The sequence below is a fragment of the Kogia breviceps genome, chromosome 13, assembly GCF_026419965.1.
Source record: "Kogia breviceps isolate mKogBre1 chromosome 13, mKogBre1 haplotype 1, whole genome shotgun sequence".
NCBI lineage: Eukaryota > Metazoa > Chordata > Mammalia > Artiodactyla > Physeteridae > Kogia > Kogia breviceps.
The window spans coordinates 61,139,131-61,159,074 of record NC_081322.1 but is presented as its reverse complement, the minus strand read 5'-3'; the positions used below and the strand labels follow the sequence as shown (position 1 = coordinate 61,159,074).

Here is a 19,944-nt window from a genome sequence, read left to right as displayed (position 1 = left end):
TTTTCCCACTTGTATATTGGCAAGAAAATCTTTACGTTCAAAAGAACCTGTAAGCTTATTTTGGAGAACCTCCAAAAGGCAATATGGCATTCTGTTAGGTCTAAACATGGAAGACTTAACATGCTTTCTATTGACCTACTTTCATCCTGGGTCAGATTTAGCATTTGATTCACGTATTCAAGGTCAGCATTCTGCAAGATAACGTGGGAGATGGGGAGAAAGTGAATCATAGTAACAACACATGTTTTAAAAGGTGATCAAGATTATTTCTGTAGTAGTCACATGAATGTTTTACTATGGAACAAAAAAGCCAGACTAACTTGAGTTTAAATTCCAGTTCTGCCACTAACTCAGAAGTATAGAGACATTGCTACTCCCGGGAATATATTTTTTGTGTGGGAGTCTGCAAAGATGTAATTGATAATGGGGCAGATCATTCTGACCATAGATGGAATCAACTACTAAGCTAGGATGACACACGAAACTCCCTTAAGAGTCTTGCTAAAATGTACATTCTGATTCAGTGTAAGTCCAAGCTCGGGGGGGCCTGAGATTCTGGATCTCCAATGAGCTTGCAAATGATGCAGATGCTGATCCTGGGACCACACTCTGAGCAGGAAGAGACCTTCCTTACAGAGAAGAACTTGGGGTTTGCAGTCACACAGACCGTGTGACTTCTGTGACACTGGACAACTTACCTAGCTTTTCGGAGCCCTCTTTATCTCTAAAGTGGGGAAGAAAACACCCACTTTATAATATTTATTATTATTACTTTAAATAGTGGCTCCGTTGAGGTTATCTGGAGCAGTAGGAAAGCCACACATTTACTCTGATCTTCAGGATGGATTTGATTTTTACTGGGAAGTTTAGACTTTTGCCCCTTTAAATCTTTTTTGGTTGGTAATTTACTTATGCATTTATTTCTGTGATATGACGTTATTTTGAGGATCAGAGAATGGAAAGTCTTCCCTGTCCCCTGGCTCTAAGAAACGATTCTTACCTGAGGCAGCTGGTGTTTATTTAGCTTTACAACCACCCTTGGAACTTGGCATCAAATGTACCTTGACATTAGTTTTAGCTTGATGGACTCCTGATAGTGGGCTCCAATTCCATTCCGATATCCCAGCCCCACCCATGTGCTTTAATTCTCACAGCGGGGCTTGGTCCTTGCATTTTGAGCTCCTGTTCTGATTGCTTGCCTTTGGGAGACCCCTCTTAGCACTGGAATTTCACCTGGCTGAGAGTCTCCTGGGATCTGAAATCCCGCTCCTGAACTCAGCTAGGCATCTGATCCACTAAAAATACCTTCCCAATGCTGTTTGTCAGCCAGCCTCCAAGCGTCCTCTCATCAAAGGGTTCTTCACTACTACCCAAAAGAATACCTCCCACTTTAAATTCTAGGCTTCCTGCTGAGCAGACTCCCCACAGCACCTACCCTAGTGGGTGTGTCAGATGCCAGATCTCAGTCCCTGCCCCCACCAGCTATTCCTGCTCTGAAATAACCTAGCATGACCATCTGATTCTTAAGCTGTAAGAGAGACGGTTTATGAGGGAAATCAAAGAGAGCCCCAGGATTCCACTGTTTTGAACGATTACAGACAGTTAGCTCACCATGGGTTAACAATTGTCAAATAGTGCTTTCCAGTTTACAAAACATATTCACATACTTAATCTTACAACGTACCTCTCATTTCCAGATAAGGTTCAGAGAAACCACATATTCTCTTAGTAAATATCTGAGCTAGAACTCAAACCTGGTTGTTTGCTACTCTGTTAGAGATGAGTTTGCCCCTTTACAGTTTTATGGATACATGAAGTTATTACTTACACTTTGTAGCCTGGGGCATGAACATCCTAGAGTATCTGTGAGCAATGGAACAGTAAAGCCACAAACAGAAAACTCTGACACTTCCTCTGCATGAGATGGTTCGTAAAAAGGCACCTTCAGAAGATAGTTTAAACTACCATGGGTACCATTGTTTGGTGCTGGTTGAATGTGTAGAAGATCTGTTTAAAAATTAAATTCAAAGTAGTTTTAAATTAGAAGGCAACAACATCTATGCAGAAGATGGGAGAAAACAAACACTTAGTGTTCACTTCCTTTAATAAATTCTGCTGCATACACCATTCAGTTTAACAGCTTCCCCCTCCCCTCCCAATTTCCATACCTAGTCTTTCTAGAAAATAGGAACAGTTGCTGTAAATGAGCCACAGGAATGTTTATGAACTGTTTCTGTTCCTCCAGAGAAAAGCATCTTTGCTTAAATGATCACTTTGTGCCTTAAGCATATCATGGTTTTCTAGCATAAAAAAGCTATACTTTCAGTAAAAACAAGTTTAAAGAACTTAAATAATTGACAATCTTACTTGTAGTGTATTTATTTAATTATAGGAAAATACTCTAAGTACGGATACTTTTCAAGTATTAAACTAGTGAATTTTGCTTAAAATTTAGAGAACTTTTTATAGCTTTTCCTATAAAAGCAGAACATACAAATATTGCACAAACATAGCCTTGTAAGTGGCTCCTGCTGAGGACTACCAAAGAGATTTCTCCTTAGAACTGCAATCCTAACTAGCTCTCTCTTTTTTTTTTTTTTTGGTGGTACTCGGGCCTCTCACTGTTGTGGCCTCTCCCTTTGCGGAGCGCAGGCTCCAGACGCACAGGCTCAGTGGCCATGGCTCACGGGCCCAGCCGCTCCGCGGCGTGTGGGATCCTCCCGGACCGGGGCACGAACCCGTGTCCCCTGCATCGGCAGCTGGATTCTCAACCACTGCGCCACCAGGGAAGCCCCTAACTAGTTCTTTTTAAACCTTTCCTGGAAAGGGCCAGTAGCCCTGACCATAAACTCAGCCTTGGAAACAAAGAATTTAAGTTAATGCTACAACACATTATTTTTAAATGGATACTCTTTGGTCTCTAAGTTACATTCAATTACCACAGGCCAGTGGCAAGATTAAAAGTGACAACTGTGAGCGTATTTATGTTCCCAAATTCCTATAGCTAAAGGTGAAATTGCAACTCAGTTCATTGCCTTGCCTAGCTAAATGATGTGTGGTCTGAGGTAAGCACATAGGCAGGAAGGTAGGTTAGATTCCCCAAAACTCTAATTCTTTATGGTTTTTTAACATTGAGTGTAATGTGTCGATCCAAATAGGACTTTTTTACCATCCTTTTATTCCAGAAGGTTTCTCTCTGTAATTATAAGAAAATACTTGTTTTTTGCTATGTTATCCCTGCTCTGAAAAGTTGGAAGTGTAATTTTATTTATCTAAGTTCTAGCAAATTAAATTTTCATGTAGTAACTAATAGAGAAGTTGGTCTCCCAGGGTCTAATGTTTATCATTACTAAAACAAAACAAAATGAAAAGAACTCACATTGACCGCTAAATAATTCTGAATAGTAAATAATTCTACCTCATCTTTTCTACTTTCCATCTCCTTAGGACAGAGCATCTACTTCTGGGATTCAATTTATCACCAGCTTCAAAATTCATATTTTAAAAACTCAATTCATATATGATTGTTGAAGTTATATAGGTATACTTACCACACATTAGGTTATAGATTTCAATATTGTCAAATGGTTCAACTTCAGTCTGCTGTTTAAAACTGGGTCCATGTGCCAGAAAGATAGCCTAGGCGGTAATAGTCCACCTATTACTAGATGCCACGTAATCTCAAAAACAGATGTTGGAAGAGACACAATTTTCTTTTTCTAACAGCTCTTCTATTTGTATCTTAAGCCTCTTTAAGAATTCCTTTCCAGATTTTTTTTAACAGTATGACTTTTTTTTATTATTGAAGTACATTTGCTGTACAATATTATATGTTACAGGTGTGCAATATAGTGATTCACAATTTTAAATGCTCCATTTATAGTTATCATAAAATATTGGCTGCTTTCCAGATTCGAAAATGATTTTTGCAACATTTTCACCTGAGATGTTGTACCAAGTCCAATCAAATATAATCCATACTGTGTTTACATCTAAATCCACATGCTTCCATAGCACCTCCTATGTCAACAGACTGGGAGAATACAAGCAACACTGGACAACCGATGCCCCCACAATTCTACAACATCTGGACAACGGAAATTAGAAATTCATCATACAACATCATATATTCTTTTTATACTCCTTTCTTATCATTGTTCACATATGTTACTACTACATGACAAAAAATGTTGACATTTCTAAGCATTAAATATTTTTGCACAACTTATACGTGCCCTCTGATTTCTCAAAGACATCTCCCATTTACTTTTGGGATGAAGAGACCTAAATATTTTTATTTATGTTTAAATAATTAAAGGTAACTTAATTATATTATTTATAACAGATCTAATTTGTTTTAGATTCTAAATATCTAGAAGAACAGTATCAAACACGGATAGGCAATTCTTTTCAGGCAACAGGAATATAAATATACACATATATATTTTCCCAAGATAATCAGCAAAGAATTGGAGGCATAGGTTTTTCTTGCATTAATTAACTCAATTATCAAATGTACCCTAATTAATAGAGAAGGATGCTGTCTCCAGAAACTTCTCAAGTATTTACAAAGAGATATAATACATGACAATGTTAAGAGGCAGTATATTCATATAGAGCCTAACACATTTTTCTTGCTTTGGAAAGGGGCGTGTGTGTGTGTGTGTGTGTGTGTGTGTGTGTGTGTGTGTGTGACAAATGGAACTAGATAAGACAATCAGGTTGCAAAATCATGAAGCTTTACCGAGGGGGGAATATTGGCTACACTTTACTCATGGGCTCCTTCAAATAGTTTCCTCCCTGGGCTCCAAGGACAGCACACTCTCCTGGTTTTCTTCTTCCCTCACTGGCTCTACTCCCAGGTCTCTTTGCTAGTAACTCTTTGTCTCCCAATCTCTTCAAGGAAAAGTGCTTAAGGCTCAGTACTTGCTCTTCTTCTCCGCCTACACTCAATCCCTGAGAATACTATCTAGTCACATATCTTCGAAATAATTTATATACCCAAAACTCAATTTTTTTATCCCTTTAGGTAGACTCTCTAATTGCCTATATGTAACATCTCTACTTGCATGTCTAATAAATATCTTGAATTTAACATATCAAACTAACTCTCCCTCTTTCCTCTCCAATCAGCTGCAGCCATGGTCTAATATCCAAACAGCCTAACAAAAGTTCTCTCACCTCCAACATATCAGACACGTTCCCACCTTAGGCCCTTGACACTGGCTGTTTCTTCTGCCTTGGACACCTGTCCCCTGAATACCTGAAAGGTTAATTCTTGCATCTTCTTCAAGTCTCTGCTCAGCCGTCATCTCAATGACTCTTACCATCTCCATCTTATTTAAAGTTGCACTCTGCCCCCATGTCACCCCAAAACACCCCCAATTTCCACCTACTCTGCTTTACTTTTTCTTTGTTTCCTGTAGCACTTATCTCCTAACATACCAACCATACATTGCTTTGTTATGTCAATTGTCTATATCCACCTGTTAGAATGAAAACTTCATGAGGGCAAGGGTCTTTATCTGTGTTGTTCACAAAGGTATTCAAGAGTCCTGAACATTGTCCGTCACAAAGTAGGTGCTCAATAAATATTTGTTAAAAAAAAAAAAAAAGCAGTAAGTTACCTCCATGCTCTTAAACTCATTGTTATAACCATGGTTGCCTCCTCCACAGGATGAAAATGCTTTAGTCCTATAAAGAAATAATATTATTACACTCTGATGAATCATGAGACCTTATTGCAAACTGAACTTTAATGGATTTTGATGTAGCTTCTCCTTTTATATAAGTAAAATTTTCTGTCAACAACAGCATAAATATATTTATTTTCATGCTCAAATTCAGAGCCACAGAGGAACAGAGTGGTAGGAGAGAAGGAAGGAGAATTTCAGCTTCTATAAACAGAATTCAAAAGTATTTGACTTTTAAACATTAAGAGAAGGATATACAAAGCCACTGATCTTTAAAAAATTTGCCTTCGGGCTTACCTGTACATTTACATATCATGTCTGTGTGATTAAGAGTAGTTTGATTAATGTGTAAAGCATTTCAGTGCTTTAAAAATAAATCTTTGGAACTGGGAAAAAATATCAATTCCTATTTTAGGTCAGAGATATCTAGGGAAATAATATGAAAATATGAATAGAGAATACTCAGGGCAAGTTAATTATAATACTTGGGAAGGAAAAGCCAGTATATTCTGTAAAGTCAGAGTTTATTTTTAACTTATGGGATTTTCTTCCATAGGTTGTTGTTCTATTACTTGAAAGACTTTTCAAATTTAATTCATTTGTATTTTGCCTACATTTTCATATTTTAGTCTTTGAATTGAGCAGTATTAGCAATTTTATATGTAGTTAGTTTTTATACTCGAAAACAAAATAGTGATAAAGGAACCTAGATTTTTTTAAAGCAATAATGTTATACAGGTTCAAATTAGGCCCCTAAAGGGAAAAAGACTAATATTTCCAAATGTTGGCCTTAAAAAATTTATCTCATCTGTTTCCCCAATCCTCAGCTCCCAACCCCTGAGCAAATACACACACACACACACACACACACACACACACACACACACACACACACACAGAGTTTTTGCTTTTTACATTGTAACCTTAATTGAGAGCAGGACTTTAGTGTCTTAAAAAATCAACTTTTAAAAAATTCATAACTGATTCTCACTCAGCTTAAATAAAAAAATAAAAATAAATCACAGAATAAAAAATAAATCACAAAACTCACAAGGCCACACTCAACTCTACCCAGTAGAGGGAAGAAAGGAGAAACTAAGTACCACCTAGAATGGGGACAGCAAGAGTAGTCCTTTTAATAAGGGGTTTAAGTTCAGTTACTCTAAGGTGCCAGCTCATGTCATCTTAGTTAATGCCAATAAAATTGTTGGTATGAGGTAAAACTTGTTCTAAAAAATATTTTTATACTTATTCCATAGATATTTGGTTCCCCAAGATTACTGGAACTATTTGATTGAGGATAATTAAGTTTTAAATTCTGTGTGGGGAGCTAGAGTATTCATTAATGAAAGAAAGGAAAGGTCTTTTGAATTAAGCCATTGGTAAAATTCTCTAAAATTGATCCTTTATCTTTCTGTTTTCAGATAAATCTAGTTTTTGTTGGTTTGTTTTTATATTTCCAACTCCTAGTCCATCTTCATTAGAAAACTTTAGTATTACAAAACCATATTTGGAAGCAAAAGATAAAAATATTGTTAGAAAAATCTATTTTTTATAGTTTCCAAGTGAAAACTTTAGAAGTCTGCTTTTCTAATTGCTCACATTCAAGCTTTCCAACCATTCATTGGCTCTGGAAATTACATATGGAAAAATGAAAGCTGGCACTTGGAAAAGATGAGTTGATTTTATCTTTCATAATTTAGCTCAACTTCCAAGTACTATCTAAAATCTTTTGGAACAAATCTCTTTTATCTTCTCCATGTCTAATTAATAAAGTCAAAATTAAGGCCCCGTTTCCACAGCTGGAACATGACACACATGGGCAATGAGCAAGACTTCTCTCCTGATACCCAGTTAGTTGCCAAGTCCTATCTTTCTCTGTCGTACCTGTCACATTTCCCTCTCTTTCCTCTACTGCCACCATTCTAAGCTAGATCTGACCTGAATTGGTTATCCTGACTCTGAACTCCAAAATCTTCCCACATAACTTGTACACATACACACACACCCTAATTGTATTTAACCCTATATGTCCCTGCTGGATATGGAAACATATATTTTAATGAGTACAAATGGAAAGCAGAATATAATGAACTGGTACTATCCTGGAAAATCTGAGTCATAAGTTCACCATACTTTTCCAGAAGTGTGCTGACTAGTTTTACCATCCCCTACAGCTCCACAGCCTCCCTTGGGGCTGTCATCACGCTGAAGACTGGGTCACAACACATCCTTCTAACTGGCCTCCTGCCACTTGCTTGACCGTCCTCCTCCATATGGCAGCTGGAGTGAGCTCTGAGAAATGCAAATCCCAATATATTCACCTCCAGCCACTTTGTATCTCCAAGTGGTCTCCTACTCTTTTCACAAAGTCACACTCCTTAGTCCTGACAGATACGGTCCTTCATGCAGGAGGACCTGAATGAAGGCAGCTTCATTCACTAGGTGCTCTAGCAAAACGGAACTACTTGCAATTCATGGAATCTAGTCCCTCTGCCTGGAAATCTGACCCTCTGTTTCTACCTTTCCTTGCCCCAGAGCTGCTACTGACTTAAAGAAAAAAAAAAAGGGGGGACTTCTCTGGTAGCGCAGTGGTTAAGAATCTGCCTGTCAATGCAGGAGACACGGGTTCGAGCCCTGGTCCGGGAAGATCCCACATGCCGCAGAGCCACTAAACCTGTGCGCCACAACTACTGAGCCTGCACTCTAGAGTCCGCGAGCCACAGCTACTGAGCCTGTGTGCCACAACTACTGAAGCCTGTGTGCCTAGAGCCCGTGCTCCGCGACAAGAGAAGCCACTGCAATGAGAAGCCTGCGCGCCGCAATGAAGAGTAGCCCCCGCTCGCCACAACTAGAGAAAACCAGCATGCAGCAACGAAAACCCAATGCAACCAAAAATAAATAGAAAAAAAAATTTTTTTAAAAAAAGGTGCTCCACTGCTCTGAGCAGAGCATTCAGAGAAAGAAGCACCTCTGAGAAGACACAGCCTGGCAGTGCTCAAGGCGTGGGAAGCAGAGGGGTGCCTTCCAGTAAGGAAAAGGGGTCCTTCTCCTCTGCAGACACAGCGTGTCCAGGCTTGGTGAGCTGAACAAGGGTTAGATTCCTGCTCCCACTCGTCTCCTTGGTTGAGTGCCTCTGTACAATGCACAGACTAGACAACTGCACAGGGAAACCCACTTATGTGACATGACAGCATTTAGCCTAACCCATCCTGAGCCTTCAAAACCCAGAGCAGGAACCACACCTACGAGGAAGCATTCTCTGACATTCTCTGGCATCTGCACCTCGGGTGTGAAATCACTCTTTTTGTTTCCTTGTGCCTATACTTGATCCCAGTGCAACAGTTGTTGCACCTGATTATAACTGTTGTCATCCTCCCTCCCTGGGTGAAGATCCTTTGGGTGGGGACTGTGTCTATATCCATTTCTTAGAAACGTGCCTGGACAAACCAATGTTTTGTCAGTTTCCAATCATAACATAAAAAGCTATTATTCATGTTATCTAAAAGGGAACTTTAACATTACTTCAACTAGTTTCAAATAATTGGGTTTCCTCAAATTGGTAAAATCTAACACTTTATAAAGGGCAAAATAAGGCGGAGAAGGAGGAAAATAGATTACACTAAATGATGAAATTTGCTATAATTTTGAAAAGGGAATCTAGTTATCAAATATTGAACATTATAACTAACGATGACATATTTTAACTTAGAAAATAGGTAGCCTGAGACTCATGTGTTAGGGGCTGGAGATAGAATACACCCAGGACATGGGGCTTCCCTGGTGGCGCAGTGGTTGAGAGTCCGCCTGCCGATGCAGGGGACATGGGTTCGTGCCCCGGTCCGGGAGGATCCCACATGCCGCGGAGCGGCTGGGGCCGTGAGCCATGGCCACTGAGCCTGCACATCCGGAGCCTGTGCTCCGCAACGGGAGAGGCCACAACAGTGAGAGGCCCGCGCACCACAAAAAAGAAAAAAAGAATACACCCAGGACTTAATCAGATGAGACTTCCTGTTGCTCTGATTGGGGCTATAGTCAGCATTTCCTCTGATGTAAGTTAGTTTACGTTGTACATGAATAGCAAGAGAACAGTAAAACCAGGTTCGTCTTGTGCTACAGATGAGACAGATGAAGACCTGAGATATTTATCTGTCCAAGTCCTCACAACAAACTAGGTATGGAGCCGGGTCTTGAACTCTGGGGTTGCTGCTGTATTTACATCTGACTGCTAGCTAGTAAATGTACAAAGCTCACAATTTGAGACTGAGTGTTAACGTGTGAAACCCAGAGGTATCCTGGTGGCTGGGCTCTCCTTCTATAACCCATAGTATAGTCCATGTTGTTGAACTGATGGGCACCTTCTCATTTCGTACCATTGGTCTCCTAACTCCTCTGATCTCATACCCTCAACAGTAAATATTTGGAGAGCTCCCTCACATTTATATATTACATACACACACTACTAACAATCTTATATATTTAACGTTAGTAAAGCTTAATTTACCTCACGTAATTTAATCTTCTTTTAGAGAGTGCTGTCCTGACCCACAGGACAGCCTACTAAGCCAAAGGGCTATGAAACTCCAATTCCAAGAAGAAAGGCTAGTGTCATCTAGTGGCCACGTGTTAAACTGCACACTCCCTGGCCTAGCAGTGCCCTGCTTGGCTTTCCTGTTATCTCAGAGAATAGACTCTACCAAATCTCCATTTCCTCATCCTGCACACATTTATTATGTTAGAGCCCAACTTCCTCTCTTCCTTTGTCTCCTCTTCCTTTATTAAACATATCTTCTATTTATATCCACCTATGCTTATGGAAAAAATACTGGAATAAAATGCAAAAATAGGGAATGTGAGTTAAACCACCAGATAGTTTGTATTTATTTGTTTACTGGCTTATTATCAGGCTTCTCCATTTGACAAGGAGGGCAGGAATAATTTCTGTATCCCAAATGCCTAGAACAGGGTTTGGTACACACATAGCAAGCATCAGTAACATTTTGTTGAGTCAATTAATTAATTGGTTATTTGGGAATAGAATGATTCAGAATGCTTTATATTTTCTCAAAATGGCCTTATATTTTGCAAATGCTCAATGACCAATATGAATCACAATTATAACTAGGAAAAAAAGAAATGTTACAACTAATTGGTTAGCTTGGCCTTAGAGCCATAAGCATGCTCTTTCAGAAAAACCACAAAGATGACAAAGATCTTAAAGAGCTATCTAATCAAGTACTCATCACCAGCCTGTGAGACAACTGATGCCATCTTTATATCCTGTCTGCCACCTAAAGGAGACCACAGTGGTCTCAGTGGTTAAGAATGTGCTGGACAGTCAGCCTTCCTCATTCTCATCTACATTGTAAAGATTAGTAGGCTAAGACGGGCGAACTCGTAACAGTCATTTCAAATACAGAAGTGCTAGATAGAATATAAAAGGTCAAGAAATTGTCATACTCAGGAAAATTCATGTGATCAAAACAGCCGGGTAAGGTCAAGGAAATTTATAATGAAAGATGGCTGTTAAAAGTATTATGAGATAAATTAATAGGCACACAGACCTCACAGCCTGCCACTGTCGATCCACCAAAAGATGAGCTTTGTCAATTCTGACATTTTTGGCATAGTGTAGGCGTTTTGGCAAATCAGGAGACAAATAGGGTGTGAAATGCTGATCAGGTTTTCGGCACTGAAAAAGAGGTAAATTATTTCCTCATGACACCTATAAGATATGCAAACTAATTCAACAATTTCATCTCCTAAGATGATTTGTTAAACACGTTTTAAAAGTAAGAGAATTTAAGCCTGGCTAATAAAATAGGAACATTAAAATTATTATGCTTAGTCACATTCTCTAGTGATATTGTTTTTAATTGTTGCAACAATATTTAAGTTGCAATTTAACATGTGATGTAAATTATAGTGTTTGCTGTCTGAAGTTTTATTCCTGTGTATATATGTTAAACCACCATAAATCTCCCCTCCTTTTTCAACAGAGAATAAATATAAGTTTGGATTTAGAGTGGCAATTACAAGTTTGGAGTCTAAATTATACATGAAAAGTTTTATATAGACATTAATAAATATGAGTAAAAATTTTTTTAAATTAATTAAATTGCACCAAAAATCCCTTCACAATTGACTCAATTTACCCTTTAAATAACCTACATTTGCTTAATTTTCAAATCAAGTCAATAGTTTTTGAAATCTAGTCCAGTTCTCCCACTTGTGAAAAATTCATGGGTTTCTTCACAAACTGGAATGAAATTTTATTTCTTAATAATAACTGCTGTTAACTAGATGGCATATTAAAAACTTGGTAAAGGTGCAAATCATACTGGTATCTATATATGTAAAAAAAGTGAGAAAATGAGAAATAGAACTACAAAGAAACTTTTTCTCCCTTGACTTTTTTGAGAAACAACAGAAAAAAAAATACAGGTAAGGATAAGGGGAAATGAATTGTGGTCTACTTGCTCAGTTTCTTATTTATTTTAAGCCTCAACAATCTCATAAATATTTCAAGTCTATGTCACTATTATCTCATGTTCAATTTACATAAGAAAGAGACACTACAAAATTGATTTTAAAAATTTAAAAGAAATATAGAAAGTAGGAGAGTGAAGAGTTATAGAATGAAAAAGGGAACAGAAACATTTATTGCACAGATATTTCTGCCAGATATTTTTTTTCTTGCCTACTTTTCCAGTCTTCTTATTTTTCTACTTTTTCATTTATCATTACTTCTTTCTTAAGCTGCTAGTTTTGTAACTTCCAGGGAAGCACATTGTGGCAGCTGCTGAGGATGCAGCTTCCTCAAAGATCCAAGGGACTAGAATGTGCCCTTAAGGACCACCGATCATTTGATGAGGTGCACCTTGCTGGCTGGATGTACACCCTGAGTAAATCCAGAGAAAACTGGGGGTACACCGCCAAACTCTGAAGAAGTACGGGGTTATTCTTTGCATCTGAGAATTTGAGTTGAAGACACTAGAGTTGAGATAAAATTTTGGTCCTTTTATCTAGGAACAGAGTTGATGCTGCTGTCTGTCATGCAGCCAGAATGTATGGAACTTGCCACTTCATGTTTGGTTATATTTGTCCAATATAAGCTCAATATAGGCCCACAAATCAGCATTCCTGGAAATATTGTACTACCACTTGGAACTTTTCCCTGGGAATAATGGACTACTTCATAAAATGACAGTCCATTTCCTGAGGGCTCTGCAGCTCCAGGCCTGGTCCTATCTGTGATGCCATGTAGTGGATTTCCAAAGCCTGCGGTATCCAATCCCTTTGCGCCACTAGGATTATTAGCCATTTGCCATCATTTCACCGATAGGACTACAGCTGTATGGATCATGAGGTGATGGAAAAAGGGGAAAATGATATGTGGATTTAGAGAGTCCATTTGCTGGATATTCTCCACAACCCTTCCAGTCAGCATGGGCACATTCCAGGTACAATCTTCACCACCTTCTCCAGTAGGGAGTGAGGGGATCCATCATGCTTCCTCAAGATCAGAATATTAGGTGTAAGAGACAAAAGGAGTGACTAACCCTAAAGAATTTCTGCTCAAGGGCTCATTCCTACTTCAAACTTGCAGTGGGTCCCAGGTTATAGTAACCACTCTTTCCCCAGCGTTTCCTTATTCACATTTTCAGCGTTCAATGATTCACATTTTATTCTCACAGTTTTAACTATGTTTTCATATCGCCTATACGTAAATAAATCTAGCCCCATCCCAAGCCATGGTAAACTCATGAATCCATATAACAGATGTATATTTGCAAATATACTTTAAACATAGAACCATTAAAACCACCCTACAAGAATATTTCAGGTCTCTCCAGGCGTAGTAAACTTCACCTTGAAAAATCCGAATGGCGGGCTTCCCTGGTGGCGCAGTGGTTGAGAGTCCGCCTGTCGATGCAGGGGACACGGGATCGTGTCCCAGTCCGGGAAGATCCCACATGCCGTGGAGCGGCTGGGCCCGTGAGCCACGGCCGCGGAGCCTGCGCGTCCGGAGCCTGTGCCCCGCAACGGGAGAGGCCACAACAGTGAGAGGCCAGCGTATCACACACACAAAAAAGAATCCTGACCGCTTTAAGCTATCTGAAATTTGTCCTGCTTATTTACTTACAACCTGAGATGCAAGAACCAATTAAAAGCAGTTACAATTATACTTAAGGGAGTTGATTTTTCTGACCTGTACAAAAAGATCTATAATATCTGTGCTTCACTATTTTCCAATAATAAATCATACAAAAAATATGAAAAATGATGCCGCCTGAAGTTCACTAGCCCAGCTCCTTTAAATGAAACATCAGCCCATTCAATTCAGGAGTCAGTGCCTCTGACACCCAAACAAATTTCCAATAGTGGTGTCAACTCCAAAATAAAAACAGCTAAGGTAAAACCAACTGACAGGAATTTAAAATAAAGTTGATGGAGGTTTAAGAAATAAATTACAAATGGTTTGGACTGGAAAATATAGAATACAGCTTTCTTGAAACTTAGAGTAAAGACATCCATTAATTTAAACATATGTATTAGAAGACTGTATACTTACACTGAGGTTCCTAACAATTTCTTCAGAATTAACTGTTTCAAAAGAAAAAGAAGTAAATCACATTACAACTGATACCTGACAACTGCAAAAAAATATAAACAATTCAGGTGAATTTGACACAGACGTTTATTAATGACTATGATCTGGTAAAATTAAGTAAAAAAGTGCTTTAAGCAAAGAATTATTTTAGCATTTAAGAATGGAGTATATTTTAACTTAACAATATTAGATATTACCATAGACTTTAACCACAGACTGTAATTAAACATGGGATTTTCTCATTTGTTTCTGTGTGGCCTTCCCAAGAGGTCAGAAGAGGGGGCCTGGTAATCCCTGCATCCTCAGAATCAGGAGGCTATGGTTATTCGCTTTCAGTATTACCTTTATTTTTTTATGTGGTCATCTTCATACTTACAAGTAAAAAAATCATGAGGTATATTACGGGTCCTGATGCGGGGGGCAGGTCCTTCATACATGTAGAAGTTTATTTGGGAAAAATAATTAGTCATATATTCCACTTTGTCGCAATAAGTCTGATCCATTCCTGAATTAAAAAAAAAAATTATTCACTGAATGTATAAGATGGTAACAATCGGTTATCTTTGATCAGGTCAAATAGGAGATATTTTATGTTATAGATCTCAAACCAAGTTTGACTGAGAACCTTTACAATTTACCCAATTACTTTATTCTAATTAGCAGGCCTTGAAAATCCTGGCAGTGGAAGAGAAGGATCATGTTTATAAGAGAAGAACAGATAGGAATTATAAACAGATCATCTGTTCAATGTAGATCTATTAAAGTAATTTCAAAGAAGAAAGTTCTCTGTAGGAAGCTAATTAAATCTTTATAACATCTGATTTTACATAAAGCAACATGATATATTTTTAAATCAAAAAATAACATGCATTTTTATAAAACAATACATTAAGCAAGAGAACAAAGTCTAGATAATTTTTACTTTTCATAAGTGTATTATTTAAATTTATATAAGAAGCATATGCTTTAAAAAAGAATTGGTAGTTAAACCTTTTTTATTTGAAGATTCTTCAGACTCCATCCCAATTTTTATTTTTATTATTTTTACCATTCATTTTATTATCTTTATATTTTATAATTTTTTAACAAAATATGCATTAAAATATTTTCTTTAATTTTAAAACAATAGGTCAAAGTATTAGGGAACCATTTTAGAAACTTTTAAAATAAATTACTATGTCTCACATTATCTTGATGTAAGATATAAAAAAAATTCTGCAGATGTGTTCCTTTTCCTCTTCTCACCCCATCTAGACTACCCTGACTAGAAAAGGTCCACTTCTGCTTTATGTACTTCCTACCACACCACATCGAGGAAAGTACTTGGCATTGAGTTAGCACTTAAAAAATATTTGTTTAATGAATGAGCACTTTAAAAGTGAGGTTGCAGAGGGCATGACATCTGTCTCACTTCTTTTAATATTCAGGTTGACTGAAATGGAGAGCTACCCTCAAGCAGAGAAATGTGGAGTGACAGGGACTTTATAGAAGTCTATTCACATGACCAACAAAATACACAGAACATGGTAAAACTAGCCAATTCAGTAAACTGCAGCCAATCTATATGAATGAATCATTCACTGAAAAGAAGACATTTTTTATGATAACAGCCCAGCCACAACCTTGTTAAGTACTACTAACTCCAAATATATAGAAAATTAAGTGTATGGATAGATTTTTCAGAGTGAATATTAGAATAATTAAACTAAAAGTATAAATTTTAGTCCTCTATTCATCACAGCCTACTACAAAGCTCATTCTTTGCTCATTCAAGAGCTTCTAGGTCTAGAAATAGACTTTTAAAATCTCTATTTTTTTGTATGCTTCCCAAAGTGATAAGATTTAATCAATGATAAAATACGATTTTTTAAAAAGCACGATAAAATATGATTTTTTTAAAAGCATACCATGGTCAGCCAAAAGGATTATATTGACACAATTGACTAAGTTTCTCTGCTTTAGGCCTTCCATCAACAATCCAAAAATGTAGTCTACTAACTGTAAGGCTTGAATTACCTAAGGAAAAACAAATTGGAGTTAAGATTATCTTCATGAATTAAGGCTTAATTAACCAAACCATTATCTAATCAAGTAAAAATTAAATAATTTCCTTCTCTGAAATTGTTGGGTTTTGAAATAGGATATCAGAGCCCAGCACCCATACTACATTTACCAAATACCACTTCCCTATATTTCTATAGACATAAAAAAAAAAAATTAAACCATATTCCTTACAAAGGAAAATAGACTACTGGCCAGTAAATACCTGAGAAAAAGTGTTCAACGTCAACATTATTCAAACATTATTTAACTGCAGAGGTTTTCATGATAATTTCCAGTGCTGAGGAGAAGAGTCCATAGACACTTCTATAGGAGCCTAAATGGTTACACATGTTCCAGAGAACAATGTGACAATGTGTAGCCAGAGAATTCAAAAGGGGCATACCCTGTAACCTAATAAATCTGTTTCTGGGCATTTGTCCTAAGTAAACAGAGTACAGATGGAGATTTACATACAAGGATATTCATCACATTATTTATTTATAATTTAAATAGAAGAAAAAAATTATACCATATCCTTAAGTATGTATACTCAATAACCATTGAAAAATATTTAAGCAACCTAAATGTCCATTAACAGAGGAATGGATAAAGAAGATGTGGTACATATATACAATGGAATACTACTCAGCCATAAAAAGGAACGAAATTGGGTCATTTGTAGAGACATGGATGGATCTAGAGACTGTCATACAGAGTGAAGTAACTCAGAAAGAGAAAAACAAATATCGTATATTAACATATATATGTGGAATCTAGAAAAATGGTACAGATGACCTTCTTTGCAAAGCAGAAATAGAGACACAGATGTAGAGAACTAATGTATGGATACCAAGGGGGAAAGGGGGTGGGGATGGGAGGAATTGGGAGATTGGGATTGACATGTATACACTATTGATACTATGTATAAAATAGATAACTAATGAGAACATACTGTATAGCACAGGGAACTCTACTTAATGCACTGTGGTGACCTAAATGGGAAGGAAATCCAAAAAAGAGGGGATACATGTATATGTATAACTGATTCATTTTGTTGTACAGTAGAAACTAACACAACGTTGTAACGCAATATACTCCAATAAAAAATAATTTTTAAAATATTTTTAAAGAACAACGACATAGGAAGATGATCGCAACACAATGCTAAAGTTAAAAAATTAAAGCCAAACTGTATACGCACCCATACATATTGCATAATCCAATTTTGTTTTTAAATATATTCAGCATCTCATAGTAAAGTCACATATATGGAAAACCAAAAGAAAATATATCAAGGTACGGTTGGTTAACAGTGATTGTCTCTGAATAATGAGTTGGAGTTCATTTTTATTTTATTGTTTATATTTTGTATTTTTAGATTTTTCTACACTTTATTGATATAGTATATTTAACAGACTTAAGGTTTAAGTGAATAATTTTTAACTAACATAACCTCATTTTTTTTCAGTGAATAAGAAAATATAATAGCACTTTCCCCACAGGATTGGGGAAAATGTTTAATCTTCTTAGTACTATTATAACAATGATTGCCCTTTTTTATTTCTTTTTTGAGAAAGGATTTTACAAGCCAATTACTGTTAAGAGTGTTAGTGCAAGGGCTTCCCTGGGCTTCCCTGGGCTTCCCTGGGCTTCCCTGGGCTTCCCTGGTGGCGCAGTGGTTGAGAGTCCGCCTACCAATGCAGGGGACACGGGTTCGTGCCCCGATCTGGGAAGATCCCACGTACCGCAGAGCGGCTGGGCCCGTGAGCCATGGCCACTGAGCCTGCGCATCCGGAGCCTGTGCTCCGCAACGGGAGGGGCCACAACAGTTAGAGGCCCGCGTACGGCAAAAAAAAAAAAAAAAAAATGTGCTTATCTGCTTTATGGCAGATATTCTTTTTACACTTTTAACCATTTTGTGGTTAATAAAGCAGATAATCATTTAGACTTTTAACTATTTTTATATCTTCATATATATCAAATACACTTGTATTCCGTGGAAATTAAAGAATAACGTTTCATGCTATGGGTGAAGGCTAGATGATTTTAGCTTTGTTTAAAAAGAAAAACTTACTGCAGCACTGACTGGTCCCTGAGCATGTCCTGCAGAATCAGGTTGTTCCACGTATATGGTATAAAAATCGGGTCTAGGGGTGAAATTGAAACAGAGAAAGACGTTACCCATTTGGAATAAAGGTACAAGTTGGGTGTGGGAGATTTGTAGGTCTGGAACTTTGTGGCAGTTTCCTCCTCTTTTTCTCTGGTCTTTCCTTCTCTACAACCAGGCCCAGTGGTTCAGTGGTTCTGCTTGGCTTTGGCAGGGATAGTGGTCTAGCAGGAAGTAAATGAGACCTTCCAGGATGTAGGCCCTTGTCTGACTCAGTGCTGAAAATCTGTCTTGTTCTTGCTGTTAAGACCTCTCCTGATGAGCCTCAGCCCTCTGTATTTCCTACTTTATGACTTTCTGCTGACTCTTTTCTCTGCCACACTAGTTCTTTCTTTAAATGTCTGGTTTTAAGAATAATTCTTGAAAAATGCCCGTTAAAAAGGAAACGCCAAGTTTTTTTCCAAAATGGTAATTTAAACTAAGAAATACTTTCATTTTATGCCCACAAACATCCCGCTATGCCAGCACTTCCCTGACACTAGATATTACCGTTCAGCTTTGGGTAGGTCCAGCCACTTTAACAATGTAAAGACCCTCTCTTCATATGTGACACTTCTGAAATGAAAAGTAAAAACAATTTTTAAAAATTAATCAAAATAACTTCATTATATGCCTGCTCAGGAAGGCAGGTTGATATTTTCGGATATTTTGTGTCCATATATTATAAAAGTACTGAAAGGGATCCAGTACTGCTCAAAGGGATTCCCGTTTTCAATATCTATATGGAGATACACTCGACTCACTATAAATTCAATGTATATTGTTTTCTTTCCTTCTCATCCATCCTTCCTTCACTGTTCCCCCGATTAAAATAGAAAGCTATTAATTACTATCCATTAGTTCAATTTGTTGATTTTTAATTACTTCATTCATTTATGCATTTATGTGCACTATCTTTTGTCAGACATGATTTGTTCATTTTAAACAGAATTTATCAGTGAGCAAACCAAAGACGACGTCCTTCCTAGAGGCTACATTCTAGTCAAGGAAGACAAACAATAAATAGGCCTAACACATAAATAAATTACAGAGTGTATTAAAAGGTGAAAAATGCTACGGGAAAACAAAAGCAAGACTAGAGCCAGAAAAAGGGGCAGTGAGAAACTGGAGTGGGAGGATTTGAATTTGAAATCTTAGTGTGATGAGGCTAAGTTAATACTGAGAAGGTAATTTTTTTTTTTTTTTTTTTTTTTTTTTTTTGCATTACGCGGGCCTCTCACTGTTGTGGCCTCTCCCGTTGCGGAGCACAGGCTCCGGACGCGCAGGCTCAGCGGCCATGGCTCACGGGCCCAGCCACTCCGCGGCATGTGGGATCTTCCCGGACCGGGGCACGAACCCGTGTCCCCTGCATCGGCAGGCGGACTCTCAACCACTGCGCCACCTGGGAAGCCCCTGAGAAGGTAATTTTTGAGCTACAGCCAGAAGGA

General features: G+C 37.7%; 1 protein-coding gene across 2 annotated transcripts in view; it reads right to left on the bottom strand.

Moving 5' to 3' along the window:
- The window catches only part of ENPP3 (ectonucleotide pyrophosphatase/phosphodiesterase 3), an 87,160-nt gene that overhangs the window by 20,102 nt on the left and 47,114 nt on the right, over window positions 1-19,944 (bottom strand). For both annotated transcript variants that reach the window (XM_067011305.1, XM_059083083.2), the window contains 10 exons: window positions 19,007-19,072; window positions 18,425-18,497; window positions 16,215-16,323; window positions 14,684-14,812; window positions 14,269-14,300; window positions 11,258-11,385; window positions 5,628-5,694; window positions 3,552-3,639; window positions 1,829-2,007; window positions 140-191 (listed from right to left, as the gene is read on the bottom strand). In XM_067011305.1, the coding sequence (XP_066867406.1) occupies window positions 140-191; window positions 1,829-2,007; window positions 3,552-3,639; window positions 5,628-5,694; window positions 11,258-11,385; window positions 14,269-14,300; window positions 14,684-14,812; window positions 16,215-16,323; window positions 18,425-18,497; window positions 19,007-19,072 (923 nt within the window). The remainder of the gene's footprint in view (window positions 1-139; window positions 192-1,828; window positions 2,008-3,551; window positions 3,640-5,627; window positions 5,695-11,257; window positions 11,386-14,268; window positions 14,301-14,683; window positions 14,813-16,214; window positions 16,324-18,424; window positions 18,498-19,006; window positions 19,073-19,944) is intronic.